Source organism: Capricornis sumatraensis, chromosome 2 (assembly GCF_032405125.1).
Source record: "Capricornis sumatraensis isolate serow.1 chromosome 2, serow.2, whole genome shotgun sequence".
Classification (NCBI taxonomy): domain Eukaryota; kingdom Metazoa; phylum Chordata; class Mammalia; order Artiodactyla; family Bovidae; genus Capricornis; species Capricornis sumatraensis.
In genome coordinates this window covers 33237685-33257650 of record NC_091070.1, presented here as the reverse complement: position 1 = coordinate 33257650, position 19966 = coordinate 33237685, and the positions used below count along the sequence as shown (strand labels likewise).

At 37.9% G+C, this 19966-nt stretch overlaps 1 protein-coding gene across 1 annotated transcript; it reads left to right on the top strand.

Annotated features, from left to right (window-relative positions):
• Window positions 1–1553: 1553 nt before the first annotated feature.
• AP5M1 (adaptor related protein complex 5 subunit mu 1) lies at window positions 1554–19472 on the top strand. Its single transcript, XM_068966643.1, has 8 exons — window positions 1554–1680; window positions 7348–7993; window positions 11308–11535; window positions 12105–12244; window positions 12963–13048; window positions 13140–13258; window positions 16210–16306; window positions 19390–19472. Exons 1-8 carry the CDS (start codon window positions 1607–1609, stop codon window positions 19470–19472), a joined length of 1473 nt encoding a protein of 490 aa, XP_068822744.1. The 5' UTR covers window positions 1554–1606.
• The last annotated feature ends 494 nt before the right edge of the window (window positions 19473–19966 follow it).

The following is a 19966-nucleotide window of genomic DNA, read 5'->3' as shown; positions in this document are numbered from 1 at the left end:
ATTTATTGTTAACTTAATTATTGACTTAAATATAGTCTTCTTAATTATTACCTACACTTTTGTTACTCAGTATGAAACATAAACACACACAAAAAGGGTCCATCCTTTTCTCTCCTTCACATCTCAGCTTTCATGTCTTTCACAAAAGGATATATATAGCCTGTTGTTAGGTGGTCCAATCAGAATCTTCCTCTTCTATTATCTCAAGCATCACAGCTTCTCACACTGGATTCCCCTTAGCTCAATTTTAAGTTTTAGAGACTGAAAACGGTCCAGGAAACATATTAGAATGTCAATGTCTCACGCGTTAAGGATTCTCTAACTAGCAGTCGAGGGGGGTTACGTTACACTTCAACTCCTCAAGACACGAACACAAATGTTAGTTTTAGTTTGACTTTCTTCAATGGGAAGGGTTTAGTAGGCCTCTATTGTCCTAAAAAGAGACTACAACCTTCTCAAATGAAAGACTAAACTGGTAAAGTGCTTCCAACACTGGCTAACGGAGTCATCACTCAATCACGAGAAGCCCCCTGTCGTCCCAATCTCAAGGGCCCCCCCCCCCCCCAGAATATCAGGCGGGGATACAGGCGACAAGACGGAACTCGCCAGACTTGGGTCAGCCTTCTCTTTCCGCGCCCTAAGTCAGCCCGTCCCATCCCGAGCTCATCTTCCAAAGCCCAAAGCCCGAGGCTCCCTTCCAGCCGACGCTGCTCTGCTAGGACTCCTGGCTCGCACCCCTGCCCACCTCCCCACCCGGTGCCCCACGCTACCCCTCCCCCCTTTCACGCTCCGCCTGCGCCGACACCCGAGCCACCACCCCACTCCTTCGTCTTCGCACCTTCCTTCCGTCCGGCGGCTCTCGGGCAGCGGCGGACGCCCACTCCTCTGCCCGCACCCCGGGCCTGCCACTCCCTGAAGAGCCGCGGGGACCCACCTCGAACAGCTCGGCCGTCGTGGCCATTCCGGCCGGCTGAGAGGCTCGCCTCGCACTGGATGCCGTCTCCGCTTCACATGCTGCGCCTCAGCGGCGCGGTACACAGGTCCCCGCTCGGCTCGCCAGCTCCGGCTCCCGGCCGCTGCGGGCCGCCCCGCTCCCCACAGAGCCCAGGCGGGGCGGGAGAACGGCCATGAAGCGAAGCCGCAGACGCCTGTCAGCTGCCTCCCGGCGCCACCCGCGCCGCTCCCATTGTCACCGCCTCGTACGCCGGAAGTGGAGTTGCGCGCGCCCGGGTGGCTGTTGGGAGGGGCCGGCGAGGAGGCGAGCAGCGGGCGAACTGCAGAAAGGCTCTCCGCGCGAGCGAGTGAGGAATTATGATCCTTGCGGGCCACCGTCCCGGAAATGGACTCGGGAGAAAGAAGATAGTTAGGCTGATGGAGATAAGTTTATGAGGACTTAAAGTAGGGATTCACGGAACTTTTTGTGGCGTGCGTTGTCCCGGACAGACTCAAAGGTTTTAGTCACTTCACCTGAAGGAGTTAGCTTCTCTGCTGAGCCCGATCTGTTTGCGGTGGAGCAGAAGGTGGCTCTGAAGACGCCTGAGAAAGCCCGTCTGCGCTCTGCCTCGGTGGCCACCTTAGTGATAAGCTGATGCCTTAGTGGCTTATCATGGCCCAGCGGGCAGTGTGGCTTATAAGCCACGAACCAGGAACTCCACTTTGTGGCGTTGTCAAATTCTCCAGGTAAATGCAAATCTGTATCCTTAGGCGTGATAGATAAGATGGATGGATAGTGTAGCATAATTTTGTGATCCTGTGCATCCCTGGTCCAACACCTGGGCAAGTTACTTAACCCTTGTAACATCTGTTATTAATAACTGGAGACTGTGATACTACCTTATAGTGTTGTGAAAATTAAATGAGTTGATGCCTGGCACATTTTCTCCTGAGTAAAGTGAAGTGAAAATCGCTCACTCTTGTCCGGGTCTTTGCGACCCCATGGACTGTAGCCCGCCAGGCCCCTCTGTCCATGGGATTCTCCAGGCAAGAATACTGGAGTGGGTAGCCCGTTCCCTTGTCCAGGGGATCTGCCCAACCCAGGGGTCAAACCCAGGTCTCCCGCCTTGCGGGCGGATTCTTTACCAGCTGAGCTACCAGCGAAGCCCTACCATCTTACCAGCCTTACCACCTGCGTAAGATTGGTACAGAGGTGACAAAAGGAAAGGAAACTTTCTGAGCGGTAAATGCTTCAGATTTTTCTACTTTTGTTAATAAAAGTCGTGCAAGGACATTTTACTCCGTTCTTCTGGAAAGTCCTTGCTGAGCAGTATCAGACTGTTACTTTCAGGTTCTTATGTTTAATTCCTAGAAATTCTGTTTACTTCTAAAGTTCCTAATTGTTGAAAATTTTAAAAATGCCAAAAAATTAAACTGAATTCACTTTTTTAAAATGGTGTAAGCTGATCTAGTGCCGCTTATATAAAATTTGCCACGTTTTATCAAAATAACTCTGTGAAGAGAGTTACACATACAGTAACTCATTGTAAAATATGGGCGGCAATTGTAACTTGTTTCACCTTTTATTCTCCGTGATGGGCGGTTCTTGTAAACGTTCATTCTTCCCTGAGAATAGCTCTATAGTGAAGTATTAATAGCTAGCTCTGAATCTAGGTTGAGGCTGATAAAGATGAGTGTATTTTAAGTGAAAAGTGATAGGCAACATGAGTGTGAATAATTCCCTCTTTCCTACCTAAACAATTTCTGTTACTGGAATCATAGAGACTTAAAGTTTACCATTTTCTCAGGGATACTTGGCTTACATTTGTTGTTGTAGTACCTCAGGAGGTTATTTATAAGCTTTAATATGGTTCATCAACCTTTTTGGTCCATCCTTCCCAGATACTCCTGCTTTATTTATATATTCCCCTTGGTATCTTTATTTCTGCCATTTGACTACCTCATATGATTGGTGTTATGCTTCTGTTTGTGTGTTCATATATATATATATATTTTAAATTATATAATTGAACGATACTGATGTCATTACCATTTCTTAACATTTGTCAGATTTCTCAGCATAATTTTTTTTTTTTTTTTTTGGCTGCACTGCGTCTTCCTTGCTGTGTGGACTTTTTTTAGTCACAATGAGTGATAACTCTCTAGTTGTGGTGCACAGGCTTCTCGTTCTGGTAATTCTCTTGTTACAGAGCGTAGGCTTTAGTAGTTGCGGCTTGCAGGTTCTAGGGCGCAGTAGCTGTGGCGCACGGGCTTACTTGCTCCACTGCATGTGGGATCTTCCTAGACCAGGGATCGAACCTGTGTCGCCTGCATTGGCAGGCAGATTCTTAACCACTGGACCAGCAGGGAAGTCCTCTCGGCCCTATTTTTAAGAAATATCCAGGTTACTTTGTGTTCATCTTGGGCATCACTGTCCACCACTTCAGTGATGGAAATGGAAAATGTTCTAAATCTCTGCTGTCAAAATTGTAACCACTGGCCACATGTAGTTGTTGAATTTTTGAAATGTGGTTATTGTAACTAAGGAACTCAGTTTTTAATTTTGTTTCACTTTAAGTTTAAAAAGCCATGTAAAGCTGGCAGCTACTATACTGGATAGTGCAGATCTAGGCCATTGTTCCTACTTGCTCTGTAGTACTCCCTGGTTTCCATCTGCCACATTTTACATATCCCCTTCTCCTGCTGCTGATCTCCCAAATTGCCTCCAACTCAGCTATCAAAACCATGCTGCAGTAAATAACCTCAAACATTACATGAGACATATCTACACTGAGTTTGACTACTACCAAATGATTAGCTCCTCAGAATACTTGGACCAGTCTACACTGTCACCATCACTATCTCTATTCTTTTCTAACACTTACTGCACTTTTTGCCAGTATTGCTGTAAAGAATTTCTTACTTTCATTTGCATTTCTCTATGGTAGCAATGATGTTAGTTCTTTGAGATTTGCTGGCTTTTTCCTGGTAACTTGTGGGAGTTTGTTCTGTAATCTTGATATTAGTCCTATGTCATTTTTAGCTATTACAGATACTTGATCTTAACTTCTTATCATTGTCAATGAACTTTTCATTACTTTGGTTAAACAGAAACCCTTAGTTTTGTTACATAGTAGTTAGCCCTTTAGGGGATTTGTTGTAGTCTTTCCCTACCCTTATTGCCCAAAGATGTCTTCCTACATTATTTTCTCTTGACTTTGTCATTTTATTTATTATATTTAGGCCTTTAATCCATCTATAGTCCATCTTTGAATGTGACATTAAGTAGGAATCTTACTTTGTTTTTCTCTGTACTATGAGCCAGTTTTTCTGAATCATCTTCCAAACAGTATGTATTTTCTTCATTGATTTGTGGGCAGTTTTGATAGTTTTTTATGTCTTCCATTGGTTTGTCTCAGTTCTATTACTTTGTCTGTTCTTCTGCCAGCACCATACTGTTTTTATATCTGTGGCTTTGTAGCTTATTTTTATATCTTATAGAGATAAGATTTTTGTACTACATACAATAACTAGTTTCTTGAAGAAGTTGTACTTGTTTCAGAGTTTTTTCCCACCATTCTCAGAATATTTCAGAACAAATATTAAGATATGTTTGGGTGGACTTTTCAGCATCTCTATGAAGGCAGCAAGTTGGGTTCAGATAATTCATCTGTCACTTGTTTATTTTGTATCATTGAACAAATTAATTAGGTTTTGTTTTATTTTTTTCTGTTTTCTGACCTCTTGGCCTAGAGTTAGAGTGAAACAGGTATATGTATTATCCACATATTTGCCAAAGGATAAGTCACTTAAGATTTGAGAATCCAAATGATCTTTCCTCTAACTACTTTTTTCTCCACACCAAAACTTGATTTAGATTCTGGTTTAGAGATTTGCTGTCTGGATAGACAGTAACAGCACCACTCAAGTCTAGCTTAGGTTGGTATTTTTCCCTATAGTTGTGGGGCCACTTAAAGTTAAAGTCCTACTTTACAAAAGGCCTAGAATAAATCTGAAAAGACAGATTGAGTCATCGAACAAAGTATTTATTGAGCACATATTGAGGTATCATATAAGGACCCAGGGGGCTTCCCAGGAAGCACTAGTGGTAAAAGAACCCACCTGCCAATGCAGGAGACCTGGGTTCAGTCCCTGGGTGGGGACGATCCCCTTGGAAGAGGGTATGGCAGTCCACTACAGTATTCTTGCCTAGAGAATCCCATGGACAAAGGAACCTGGCAGCTGCAGTCCATAGGGTCGCAAAGAGTCGGACACAACTGAAGCGATTTAGCACTATGCATAAGGTCCCAGATCGACTTATTTTTACAATTTCAGTCATGAAATTCTTGCACTTTGAATTTTAAAAGAACACTTAAGAGCTAAAATTTCCCTTTCCTCAATGAAGAAAGCACATCAAAATGTAAATGAGTGAGGTTCACTAATACATGAATAACTTTAAATACATTCTCATTTTTCTTTTTTAAAATTATTTAAACAGCAATTTGTCTCAGTTCTGTTACTTTATCTGTTCTTGTGCCAGCAACATATTGTATTTATATCTGTGGCTTTGTAGCTTATTTTAATATCTTGAAGAGGTAAGGTTTTTATACTGTGTACAATAATTAGTTTCTTGAAGAAGTTCTTGTTTTCAGAGTTTTTTCCCACCATGCTCAGAATATTTCAAAACAAAACTTCAAATATGTTTGGGTGGACATTTCAACATCTCTATGAAGGCCATAAGTTGGATTCAGATAATTTCATCTGTCACTTATTTATCCTATACTAATAAAATATTACTAGTATTAGAGAATTAGTAGAAAAACATTTTGGCTAGGTGTGTTCTTGATCCTTGATCAGAATTGCCTGTATGTTCTTTAGCCATACCTTATTTTATAAATAAGAAAATAGACTTTGGGAAGTTAGGCAATTTATACAGAAGCTGTGCAGTGCTTAGTCTCTCAGTCGTGTCTGACTCTGCGACCCCATGGACTGTAACCTGCGAAGCTTCTCTCTTCCTGGGGCATCTCCAGGCAAGAACACTGGAGTGGGTTGCCATGTCTCCTCCAGGGGATCTTTCCAACTCAGGGATTGAACGAGGTCTCTCACGTTGAGTCTTTACCGTCTGAGCTACCAAGGAAGCCCTAAACAGAAACCAATAGCAAATAATTGATTTTGTTGTGGACTTTGGAGTGGAGAAATAAGGAATAGGGGAAAGTACTTTTTTTTTTAAACTAAGAAAATGTGATCTAACATTTTTGTAAGTGAGCAAAAAGTATCTCCTGTTTCTCCCAAAAAGGGACAAATTAGTAACTTATTGTTCAGCATAGAGCTTCTAAACCATAAAAGGTTATTCTTATTTTATTCTTTTTGTTACCTCATGGTATCTTCCAAGGCCATATAGATACACCACTATTACTAAACTACGCATATTTTTGTACGGCTTGGCAAGAAGACTTAGGGTACTAGTGAATTCCTAATGTGGAGGATTAAATTAAACTACTTTTTTCGATCCTGCTCTACTAAGATGGAATCAGAAAAAATATCCTGTGGTGGGGTGGGAACAATTTATGAAGGGAATCAAAAGGTACAAACATGGCTATAAAATAAGTAAGTCATAGGGTTGTAATGTACAGCATGGTGACTATAGTTGAATTATACTGCATTGCTTATTTGGAAGTTGCTAAGATAAGTCTTATAAGTTTTCATTATAAGAAAAAAATGTGTAAGTATATAAGGTGACAGATGTTAACTAGACTTACTGCAGTGACTATTTTGCAACATATACAAATATCAAATCATTATGTTGCTTCCCTGAAACTAATATAATGTCATATGTAAATTATACCTCAATTGGAAAAAGAAGGAGGGAGGAAAGAAAGAGAGAGGGAAGGAAAAACAAGATAAGAAAATCTTTGCAGTCTTATCTGTAACAACAGAAGTGATGTTTCTACCAATGGGAATCTAGATAGATTGTAGTTCTTTAACCCAACAGAATACTATGCAGCTGTAGCTTCATGAATACTAACTTGGAAAAAAGTAAGTTTCACTGCAAAATGTATCATTGTTTTTAAAAAATGACAGTGTGTTTATGTTTTAAACATACACATGCCTTGCTTACCAAGTGGGAATCTGAATAGCCAAGAGTCTAGGATTTTGAATTAGAAACAGGTATCCTACCAATTTAAAAAATGAACTAAATTCAATTTTTAAAAATAAAAACAGTGTTGAGATATATCATTTGAGATATATCAAGGACATAAGAGTTTAACATTAATATAACATTTTTTTAGTTGTGGTTTTCATGTGTCTGTGTATGTATTTGTTTATTATTGGGTGTTTTGTTAGTATTTGCCTTGTATTGGTTTTGGACTTCCAGTTTTTGCAGGAATTATGTTTTTATTTCCATTGATGCAGACGGTATCCAACTGTTGAAAAAAGAGCTAAAGTCTTCAATGGAGCAAGTTATGTGCCTGTTCCTGAAGATGGTCCCTTCCTGAAAGCACTGCTTTTTGAACTGAGATTGTTGGATGACGAGAAGGACTTTTTGGAGAGTCGTGATAGCTGCTCACACATCAATAAAACATCCATTTACGGACTCAGAGTAGGAAGTGAAGAACTCTGGCCAGTTGTTGCTTTTCTGAAGAATGGCATGATATATGCTTGTGTTCCACTGGTTGAACAAATGTTATCCCCTCGTCCACCATTAATTAGCATTAGTGGAATTTCACAAGGCTTTGAACTTCTTTTTGGGGTACAGGATTTTCTTTCCTCAGGTCAAAAAACTGACAGTGAGCTAAATACCAAGTTGAGCCAGTTGTCTGACTTGCTTTTACAAACTTGTCCTTTTGGCACTTTGTTAGATGCCAACTTACATAATTCATTGGACAGTATTAATTTTGCTTCTGTTACTCATCTACAAAAACAGCCAGCCTGGAGAACTGGAACATACAAAGGAAAACCACAAGTCTCTATTTCTATCACTGAAAAGGTAAACTCCATGCAATATGATAAACAGGAGATAGCAGATACATGGCAGGTCGTTGGAGTTGTCACTTGCAAGGTGAGATTTTCTCTGATACTTGTTTTATCATACCACTTAATATTTATGGAGAAAAGTAAATTTTGCTGACTTTATTTTATGTCATAATGTGACATTCTTGATTCTTACCATAAACAGCAGTCATTCGATATTATATTCAAGTGAAATTTTCTAATGTTATCTTTCTGCATTCTTTACTAAATATACTAGCTATATGCAATTGACCCTTGAACAGCATGAGATTGAACTGCTTGGGTCCACTTATATAAAGATTTTTTTCTTTGAATACATACTACATTCAGTCCCATACTATCTGTGATTGGCTGAATGTACAGTTAAATCTATAGATGCAGAACCTGGCATACAGACTGCTGACTATAAAGTTATACATGGATGTTTGACTGCACAGAGGGTCAGTTGCATTGCTGTGTAATGAATTAACCTGTCATCACAACCAGTAAACGTCTACTATACTTGTAGTTTTTATAGGTCAGGACTTCAGGAGCAGCTTAGCTGGGAACTTCTAATGTGGATGTCTGTCACAGTCAGTATTTCAGCTGGGGCTGCAGTCACCCGAAGGTTTGAGTGGGACTGGAAGTTCTGCTTGTGAGGTGACTCAGTCACTTGGCTAGCAAGCTGGCCCTTATTGGTAGGAAACCTCAGTTGGTTTCCACATGGACTTCTCAACAGGCTGCTTAAGAACATTCTCACAACTTGGTGACTTCCCTTTGATCAAACAGACAATTGAACAGGCAGCCAGACAGCCACCTGAGGCACAAGTGAAAGCTGTTCTTCTTGTTACCTAGACTGAAAGGTCACATAGCATCACTTCTACCACTTTCTGTTCACCAGAAGCAGATCACTTTGTCAGTCCACATTCAAGGGAAGTGGAATTAGGCTCCATCTTTTGAAACAGTAATATCAAAGAACTTGTGAAAATATTTTAAAGTCACTATACTTACTTTCCATTTTTTTTAGAGAGCGTGAAATTGACAAATCTTTGAGTTAATATCTGAAATCATTTTCAGGGACTCATGTTTTATTTAAACAAATCACTAGGTAAATATAGGGTTCTCTGGTTTAAGGTTAAATAATAGGAAAAGCCAATGAAAATAACAATACAATTAGCAGTGATAATTGCCACATTCAATAATGATCAAAAATAGAAACCCTCCAAAAAAGAATGCTTATACATGTATATTAATATTCTGAGGTGTCCTTTCTGTTTTCTTCCTTTATTTTCTGCACTAATAAACTTTTTATATATCATATTAATGTTGAGTGAGTGAAAGTCACTCAGTCATATCTGACTCTTTGCGACCCCATGGACTATACAGTCCGTGAAATTTTCCAAGCCAGAATACTGGAGTGGGTAGCCTTTTCCTTCTCCAGGGGATCTTCCCAACCCAGGCAGTGAACCCAGGTCTCCTGCATTGCAAGCAGATTCTTTACCAGCTGAATCACAAGGGAGCCCAAGAATACTGGAGTGGGTAGCCTATCCCCTCCCTCTCCAGTGGCTCTTCTTAACCCAGGAATCAAACCAGGGACTCCTGCATTGCAGGCAGATTCTCTACCAACTAACTATCTGGGAAGCCTGTATTAATGTTGAGAAGCTATGTAAAAATCTAATAGATTAAAAGTAGATTTCAAGAACAGAGAATTAAAATGGTCCTGGCAGACAAATTGAGTCTTTATTTTTCTTTTTAACCTTGTATGCAAGCAAAGTCATTTCAGTTGTGTCCAACTCTGACTCTTTGAGATCCTATGGACCGTAGCCCACCAGGCTCCTCTGTCCATGGGATTCTCCAAACAAGAATACTGGGATGGGTTTCCATGCCCTCTTTCAGGGGATCTTCCTGACACAAGGATTGAACCCGTGTCTCTTACTGTCCCTGCATTGACAAATGAGTTCTTTACCACTAGCACCACACTGAAAGCCCCTTTTAACCTTAAAGTGACCTAAAAATGTATGTGTTTTCGTTACACTCTCTTCCATTATGGTCAAAAATACATTCCAGTTACTACTTTTAATGGAAATCATTATCATAAATGTCTCCAACTTAAGGTGTTTGCAGATTACGTCATTCACACCTCTTAAAGTTGTTGAGGCTCTCTTAAGTTCTGTAAAATAAAAGTAGGGAAATTCCCTATGTGTTTTTTCATTCTGTGGTAATGAACAGGGAATATGTTATATATAATTTAATATTAATTCATATCATGGTATTTAAATAGGTCTTTGGTAGACTGACCCTAGTTTTTGGCTTCTGGGAATTTTGAATTGGCTTCTATTCTTGGTCTAATACAGATAGATGATCATGATGTTTCGTATAGAAATGAGGGTTTGTTTACTCAAGTATAAGAGGAACTGAAAGAGTAAGTCTCTGATCCTCTGATAGTAACTAATGACTCTAGCCTAGAAACTAGGATACACAGAGAAGCCAGAGTTAACAGAAAAGCAGCCACATGTGTTATAACCCCAAAGCAGGAGTTCATGGAAAAGTCTGAGAAAGTGCTGTGTCTGACCACCACTGCCTTAAAACAGAGCTCAGAGTTGAGGTCTGTGAAGCTGTCATATCTGGTTTCCATGACTTTCCTACTAAAATGACTTCCCTTTCCCTTCTATCTCCTAAATCTCTCATGAGTACTTCTCGTTGGCAAACTAACCCAGACCACAGGGAGGAAGATCCTGGGCTTCTCTGCGTGTAGGCCACAGAGGTGACAATACAGAATATAAAGCTTCACACAACACATGTAATGAATTGACTGTTTAAGAAGAAAAGGGAATAGCACATACAAAAGCGTAGATAGAAGATATGGTTTATTCAGGTAAATTCAAGAATCCAGTAAGTCTAGAGCATTACTTGTGGGGTAGAAAATGGCTAAAGAAATGGGTGGGAACCAAACAGCAAAGGCTTTAAAAGTAATATAAAACTGAGGGGCAACTATTGAGTGGTTTTGACATAGGTACAATAGAATTAGGATTATTTTATTAAGATAGCTCTGGCATTGATGGAGTATCTATTGATTAGAGGAAAGTGAGTCTAGATACACTTAGAGGGCTGTCACAGAAATATTTTTTGTAACAGGAGTAGAGAAAAGTAGTTTTTTAAGGATTTTAAATGTAAGCAGAGGGTTCTAGGAAGGCTCTCCTGGTTTCTAGCTTGGGTTTCTGAGAGCCGAAATAGAATCATTATCCAGAACACAGAAAGCAATGAGAATCATTCCTTGCAAGAAAAGTGAGTTAAGTTGTGAAAAGTGCCTCAGATAAATTAAGAAAAGCCTCATCCAGAAGATGACTTCTTCAAAGCTCTCGGTGATACCTGTTTGTGTTGCAGTGTGATCTAGAGGGAAGCATGCCAAATGTTACCATTAGCTTGAGTCTCCCTACCAATGGATCTCCACTTCAGGATATTCTGGTTCATCCTTGTGTGACATCTCTTGACTCTGCCATTCTGACCTCTAGTAGCATTGATGCAATGGATGATTCTGCATTTAGTGGACCGTACAAATTTCCGCTCACTCCACCGTTAGAGTCATTCAACTTATGCTACTACACTTCCCAGGTAAGCGACCTTGGAGAAGTTGGCACTTTGCTAATCTTTATATCTATGAATTGTGTTGTTAGGAAATCACCATACTTTTGGTCCAAACAAAACCTTTTCATGAGTTACTTACCAGAAGATTCAAATTGTTTCCCCTTCATCAGCTTTTTCATGACCAGTTTAAGTGACTGCTGACCTGGGAGGGTGGGGGAGTGAAGATACAAACAGAGCGGCAGGAACTGTGAGCGTATGTCAGGGATCAGTGTGTCTAGTGCATGTTCTGTGTGTTGTACGTCATAGAAAACCTGGAGGAGGAGAATCTGGACAAGCAAGAGTAGGAGAAAGAATGTATTACACACCTTTGTAAGGTACCTTTCTGGAAATGGAAAGAGATGGAAGAATCCCTGTCCTTAGAAGGACTGTAGCTCCATCATCTGTTGTCAGAATGAGTTCGAGTAACCTAATAGTCATTCAAGGCGTATGTGTCTATAATGACTATATTACTGCACAGCTCTTTCCTCAGTCACCATTGGCATTTTAGACCCATTAACTTGAGAATCATGTAAAAAATGTGTTTGTTTTGTTTCCAGGTCCCTGTTCCACCAATTTTGGGTTTTTATCAAGTGAAAGAAGAAGAAGTACAACTAAAAATAACAGTTAATTTAAAACTTCATGAAAGTGTGAAAAATAGTTTTGAATTCTGTGAAGCTCATATACCTTTTTACAACAGGTGGGAATAAAATTACATGATGGCATGATTTCTGCCTTCCTCAGTACATTGGCACCGCCCTATAATTAAGTTGTCTTGGTTTTTACCTTATTTTTAAGATCTAAAAATTTTGTGTTATTCAAATGTGTGTTGATTCTGAACCAAAACATAGTCGTAAAAATAATCTCTTTGTTTTTAAATGTCACCATTTTTCTGGTTAAATTTGCTGGTAAATTATAAGCTTCAGCCAGTATAGCTTCCTTGGGGATAATTTTTTACTGGCTTTATTTCTAGCAATTTCTCTGCACTGTACCTATATTAATAAGTTAAGCCAATGATAAAACCTGGTGAATTAAGTCAATTATAAGATTTTTCCTTACCAGTTCTACTTTTAAATTTGTTCTACAGCACAGTTCTTTTCAAAGGCTACATACTATATAGTAAAAATCATAGTTTCAATGTTATATAATTCATGTGCCTGTATTAATACATTCTGTATGACTTTGTGGTCATCTTTAGAATTAATAATGAAATGTATAGCATCACCAAAAAGGTTTGTTGTGTTTCTGTGTTTTTTGAGATATGATACTCATTATTTATTTTGCTCTATTTTGCAAACTTAAATGCAGATCTGCTTTATGTTATCCTTGTATTAAGTCATAGTAGCAAGATTTGACATATATCTCTTCAAACTTAAATCTGTGATCTTTTTTCTATTATCTCCATTTCTTTTTTAAAGAGGTCCCATCACACATGTGGAGTACAAAGCTAGTTTTGGCCAGCTTGAAGTATTTCGAGAGAAAAGCTTATTGGTCTGGATTATTGGTAAACTAGGTTTTTGTTTTTTTTTCTTTCATTCATTTGCTGTAGAACCTATTTAATTTATAATAGTTGGTTGGTGTATTTCCGTTTCTAGGACAGAAGTTTCCCAAATCAATGGAAATTAGTCTTTCTGGAACTGTAACTTTTGGAGCCAAGAACCATGAAAAGCAGTCATTTGACCAGATTTGCATTGGAGGTACAGCATATTTAAAGGTAACTATATTTATATGGCTCACTACATTAGAGATCTTTCCTTTGTTTCTGAAATACATGTATCTAATTTATTTATGATGTTTTCTAATCCTTTTGGGGGGTAGGAATTCTTTTTGTCTAAGTCCTCTTCTAGATTTTAGTAAAATTCTATTTATTAATCACTTTCTATTTCATGTAATACTTAATAAGAGGAAAGAATTATGTAAAATTTAAAACACTTCAATTTAACCTCTTTCTACCCAGCTCTTAAGATACCACATTTGAGATTTGTATACAAAGAATATAAGATACAGTCTTTGCGCTCTATGGACTTTTCAGTGATGCTTGTCAGTAATTAATCAGGACTACCTGCTTTTGGACTTTCAAAAAAAGACTAAGCTCTTCCAACCAAAGTGGTCAAGGAAGGCTTTGTAGTAGTGATGAACTTTAAGGAAAACTCTGAGGCCCAGTTAAGCATGAATATGAAGCCTTGAAGATGGAATTAACATTTATATAGGTAAAGTCATGGTTTAATCATGGGAATGAAGGATAACTAGGCGTATTTAGGAACCTGTGCTTGAAACAGTAGTTACACAGAAGGCTAGATAAGTGATTTAGGTCTGGACTGTAGAGGGTTTGAATCTGGCTTTCACTGCTTGTTAGAAAATGTTATACTTTTTTTGAGTATGGGAGTGGTCCTTCAGAAAGTGGTACTTTATGAGGATCAGCCGAAATGGATGTGAAGAAGATGAGAGAGGAAAAAAGCTAGAGACAAAGAAACTTTTAGTATTTCAGATGAAAGATGATAAATAAATGATGCTGAGCTAGTATAGTGTCACAGAAAGAGAAAGGGAAAAAAATAGAGCTGTGATAAGGGTAAATCCTTTAATCTCACTAATTAAGTAGAAAGATAGGAAATAGTTTTAAGTCAAAGATGATGTCATTAAAAACAATTATGACTTAAACCAGGGGTTTCCCAAGTGGCTCAAAGGTAAAGGATCTGTCTGGCTAGTGCAGGAGACACAAGAGACATGCGTTTGATCCCTGGGTCAAGAAGCACCCCTGGAGGAGGAAATGGCAGCATACTCCAGTATTCTTGCCTGGCAGATCCCATGGACAAAGGAGCCTGGCAGGCTACAGTCCATGAGGTCACAAAAGAGTCGGACACAACTGACTAAACAACAAACCAGACTTGAAGCTCCTGGAGAGCAGAGACCACGTGAATCTCATTCATTATTTTATTCTGAGCATCTAGTTCAGTACCTCACACATAAATATTTGAAGAATGGATAAACATACTTAGAAGAAAGCTCTATTTCTTAGAAGAAATACAGAGAAAGTTGAGAGGGAGTGAGCTTCATATCACATTGTTGCAGGTAATAGCAACTTACACCAAGGTGGTGTCTGAGAAAGCTCAGCTGTTCATAGAATCTAGGAGTTATCCACGGAAAAGAAATAGTTAAGGCAGTGGAAATGAATAAGGTCAGAAAAAGATAAGAGAAAATAGGAAGATTCAGGAGAATTAGCGAAGGAAAGTGAAAAGGTGAGAAAGGGAGGGGGAAAGTTTAAATAAAATAGTATCAAAGAAATCAAAGAAGATAGATTGAAATCTATACGTAAAAGTGACTAGGGGAAATAGTAGTGAAATCAGAAGTACCCTGATGGTATTTCTTCTGTATTGACTTAAGCTGTGTCCACAAGGTTTGTTTCAATGATTGTTAAAAAAAATTCCCACTTCTGTATATTTTTCAGAAAAAAAGTGGGATGTCTACTATGTTATATGTTTTTTCAAAGGTAGGGACTATAACTTTTCTATTCATTTTCATCACCTAACCAGTTACAGTGTCATAGAAAGCATGTAATAGATATTTGTGTTCACTGAATAGATTTATTTTTATAATATCTAGTTTTGTGGAAATCTGCATTGTCATAACTTCCAGCATCCAGAATTATGCCAAACAAGGAAGCCATAGCTCTTTACTGTTAGATAATTTGAGTGGCAATAGGGAAAAAAATTGCTGAGGAGACCTGAAAATTATATCTATGCATGTGATCAGTTACTTTGACAATCAAAAGAAGAAAGAGGAAATGAGAGAAATATCCAGGAAAAGAAGAAGAAAGAAAAAAGTATGGAAAAACTATCAGGCTATTGCAAATTCAAAAGATTTTAGCAGCAAAGATAAGAGTCACAACAAAAGGAGGCTGGTCTGTGATAGACCTTTCATAGTTTATGTGGCTAACACTATGCTTTCAGCAAAGGTACTAATGGCCCTCTCTGTTATAGCACAGTATATTAACTGGCATTTATACTAATGACACTACATGATCAATTAAATTCGGGAACTTACATTCATTCATTACATTCGTTGATTACATTTTAGAAAAGTTCTACATAAGTTAAATTTTAGTTTTATGAAAAATTAACTAGAGCATTTTATTCCCTCCAAAACCAGATAAACTGGTGTTCCCTTTTTAGTAATTACATGCTTGTGTTTTGCTAAAAGGTGTGTAAAAGTATTATGATCTGAACTATATCACAATCACCTAGTCTTAGAGACAGAAGAGAACGTACAGAACAGCAGACCGCAGGGAAGGGCCAGCAGCATCTGTAATCAGTTGGCTCTGAGCTCCAATGCCCATTCTACTACCTGCTTCCACCTCTGAACCTCGGTTCCCTTGTTTGCAAAATACAGATAACCTGCCGTGTAGATTAGACTGTACATTAGTGACGGGCCTGATATGTGTTAAGCACTTCGTAACGGCAGCCTTACAAAGAAGTGACTCTAATGCAGAAGGGAAAGATTAGTGTATATGTGTCCATACACATGCACACATAGACAATATTATTTGTGATTTTTATTTTGTGAATTGTGTGAAATAAATTCCTGAAATTGTGTCAAGGGAAAAAAAATGTGACCATCATTTTTAACAAATAATCACCTTAACTTGGTACATTTCTCTTCTGGTTCTAGCTTCATTTTAGGATCTTAGATTACACACTCACTGGATGTTATGTTGATCAGCATTCAGTTCAAGTTTTTGCATCAGGAAAACCAAAAATAAGTACACGTAAGTTGCACAGATTCAAGCCAACTTGAGGGAATTAAAGTGGTGTTACATTATTATTAACTAAGATAAAATTAAAATGTGAAAGAAAAAGATAAGAAAATAATCCCAATTTATAAAAATTCTGGCCTAATCCATCCTGTGTTAATAGGTTATATACATTGCCCTCTGTCTTCTCCTATTTATAAAGTGGTCTGAATGAGCAAGGATTGACATAGAGGTAGGCTCTAGTCTAAAGGTGAATTTGCTTTGCTCAGTTTATAATATACTGTTTGACGCTTGGGCAAGTTAGTGAACTTTATTTAAAGTTTTAATTTCCTCATGTATAAATTGGAATTAGTAGTATTATTTATCTCAGGATTGTTATGAGGTTTAAATAAAATTTATATTGATCAAGCACTCAATATTTAGCATGTAGCATGGATTCAATAAATGTTAAGTATGAGTATTAAAATTTTAAACATTTTTAGCCAGTGTCATAGTCAGTGACCATTACTTTGTACCCTGCTTTACCAAAAGGAGAACAATAGAAAGTTTCCTGCCTTTAGTGAGTTTGTTAGTGTTTCATATATATATGTATGTTTCATATGTATATAGTGTTATATATATATATAAACAGATGTGAAAATATAGGTAGAGGAAACCAATTTAATTATGTCATAGGACATGCATCTTTAAGTTTTATCATTGCCAATATGTACAGAAAGAGAATAAAAATATAATAATTCGGATCAAATACAGACATATGGCATAAAACAAACAAGTAATTAGAATGAGGGTGGAGTTAGCTGAACAAAAGTAGAAACCTTTTTGCCTCATATGTTAAGAACAAAGCTATCATATTTAGATAAGTATATCTAAATCATCAGGGCTTCTCTGGTGATTCAGTGGTAAAGAATCTACCTGCCAATGCAAGAGATGCGGGTTCAATCCCTGGGTTCGAAAGATAGCCTGCAGAAGGGAATGGCATCCCACTCTAGCATTCTTGTCTGGAAAACCACATGGACAGAGAAACCTGATGGGCTACAGTCCATGGGGTCACAAAGAGTTGGATACAACTTAGCAGCTGAAAAACAACAATCTTAAACTAAGGGTTAGGGTCCTTAAAGTAGGAAAGATAGGATAAGACTTTGTAATTTGAAAGTTTCAAAAGATTATAGAACTCAGAACTACTGAATTCTAGGTAATTACTTGTGAATGGCAGTAATAAATTCTATGAGTTATAACCAGAGTAAGCCATATTATTTACTGCCGTAGGTTTTCCCTGTGCTTTCCCCTATATCATTTTTTTAAAGAAATTCATACGTATAAAAGAATCTTCATAATGTCTTTTAAAAATTTTTTTATGAAGGCACAGTATAGTTGTTAGCTTGGACAAACCAGAAGTATTGTCTAAATGTAAATAGACCAGTGTTTCTGTGGGAAATATGTTGTCTCTTTAGATAAAATCTAAAATATTGTAAGTATATTGTTAATATTACTAAACGTTGTAGTAACTTTCAGAGAGCACAATACAGAATGGAACGCTTCAGTAATATACCTGCTTCTTAATATATGAATGAAAGAGGTCATTTTAAATGGATAATTGTAACTAATCTCTTATTTCCTTCTTCTTTTAGTTTCAAAAGATAGCTATCACTTTGTGCAACTATGTGAAAAACTTTATTTTGCCATCATCTTGACAAGAAAATTTCTATTCATAATATTCAACTTAGTTCTGATAATAGTTTAATAATGCTCATGATGGTAATTTAAATAATAATAACTAATCTTTATTGCTTGCTGTGTGCCAGGCATAGTTTTGAGTACAGGCTAACTCATTAATCCTTAGAATGCCCTATGTAAGTGTTATCTCCATTTGATGGATGAGGATGCTGATGGAACAGAGAGATTAGGATCACATAGCTAGTAAGTTGTGGAACTGGGACTCAAATCCAAGCAGTCGGTCACCGGAGCCTGACCACCTAACCAATATGCTGTTGCCTCTCAGTGTTACTAGATTCTCAAACTGAAGTAACAATGAAAAAAGGCAACAAGGTAATGTATCATTGTTGTTGTTCAATCACCCAGTTGTATCCAACTCTTTGTGACCCCATGGACAGCAGCAGGCCAGTATTGTACACCTATCCTTTTCATTATGAAGAAGATGCATGAAGAGGTATTGTAGAAAAGGCAGGACTGGATAAATAGAGATGTATGGAATAAGAATTTACATGTGTCTAGCTCCAAACGAACGTTATCATCTCAGTTTTACATGTCAAAAAACTTTAATTCAAAGATGTTGTCAGTTGTTCAGAACTATTAAAACAGAAACCTTAAATCTGATCAGAACTATAAGAAACCACTAAAGCAACCTTTTTAAAACATTACTAGAAAGTTAAGTCGGAGAAGGCAATGGCACCCCAATCCAGTACTCTTGCCTGGAAAATCCCATGGACAAAGGAGCCTGGTAGGCTGCAGTCCATGGGGTCCCGAAGAGTCAGACACGACTGAGCAACTTCACTTTCACTTTTCACTTTCATGCATTGGAGAAGGAAATGGCAACCCACTCCAGTGTTCTTGCCTGGAGAATCCCAGGGATGGGGGAGCCTGGTGGGCTGCCGTCTGTGGGGTCACACAGAGTCGGACATGACTGAAGTGACTTAGCAGCAGCAGCAGAAAGTTAAGTATGTATTTCTATCTATGAAACTTTGAATGCCTAAAGAATAGCAAGAATAGAATCAGAACTGTGATGAAGAGGTTACAGAAGGGAAACCAGTAAACATATTTTTAATGTTTTTGTAGCTGAAGTAATGGTCTATAAGAAACAGAATTTAGGTAAGATGTGAGAAAAAAATTAACAGGTTTAGCATGAAGGATATCGGCATAAATTTGGAATATATAGGCTAAAAGATGGATTATTCATGTATTTAATAAACCCATACTTTTAAAGTGGTAAAAGTTATAATAATGCCTTGAAAACTGAATTGAAATGACTATCTCAAAGAATTTCCTTCCTTGAAATAATTGTGTTCCAAAATTTTAAATACCATGACTTTGCTTTCTCATTGAAATTTTGTTAATAGAATCTTATCTTTTTTTTTTAGACCGGAAGCTAATTTCTTCTGACTATTACATCTGGAATTCTAAAGCTCCTGCTCCAGTAACATATGGATCATTATTACTGTAATTGTCTCATGTTTAAATGGGATTTATACACTAGTAACAATTTAAATCATAGTCTTTTATTTTTAATGTATATACACATAAACTGTAATTGAAAATCATTTATTTAATGATAAAATATTCTTGTTCAATGTTTTTAGTCTGATTTAGTTTGAAAGAACATTTTAAAAACTAATGTATTTAGTTTTTTTACCCTTGATTTTACTTAAGTATGATTCAGAGCGTAAAATCTAGTGATTCACTTTCAGCTTATTTTAGACTAGTCTTAACTTTCCTTGCCATACGTGCCTCTTCCTGCCCCTGTGGCAGACATGGCTAATCAATCACAGCCCTCTTTCTCCATTGGGCATTCCTGGATTTGGAATCAAGCTCCTTCTCAATCCAGAGCTGCAGGCTGCCACTCCCAATGGATTGTAGGTGACATGTAAGATAAAAAAAACTATTTGCTTTTGCAAACCCGAGTACTAAGTGCTAGCACAATGCTTTGTTACAGAATAC

Coding starts and splice junctions, on each gene's coding strand:
- AP5M1 (XM_068966643.1), top strand. CDS start 1,607: ATGGCCCAGCGGGCAGTGTGGCTTATAAGCCACGAACCAGGAACTCCA. Junction 7,994..11,307: donor TTGGAGTTGTCACTTGCAAG/GTGAGATTTTCT, acceptor TTTGTGTTGCAG/TGTGATCTAGAGGGAAGCAT. Junction 16,307..19,389: donor AAAACCAAAAATAAGTACAC/GTAAGTTGCACA, acceptor TTTTTTTTTTAG/ACCGGAAGCTAATTTCTTCT.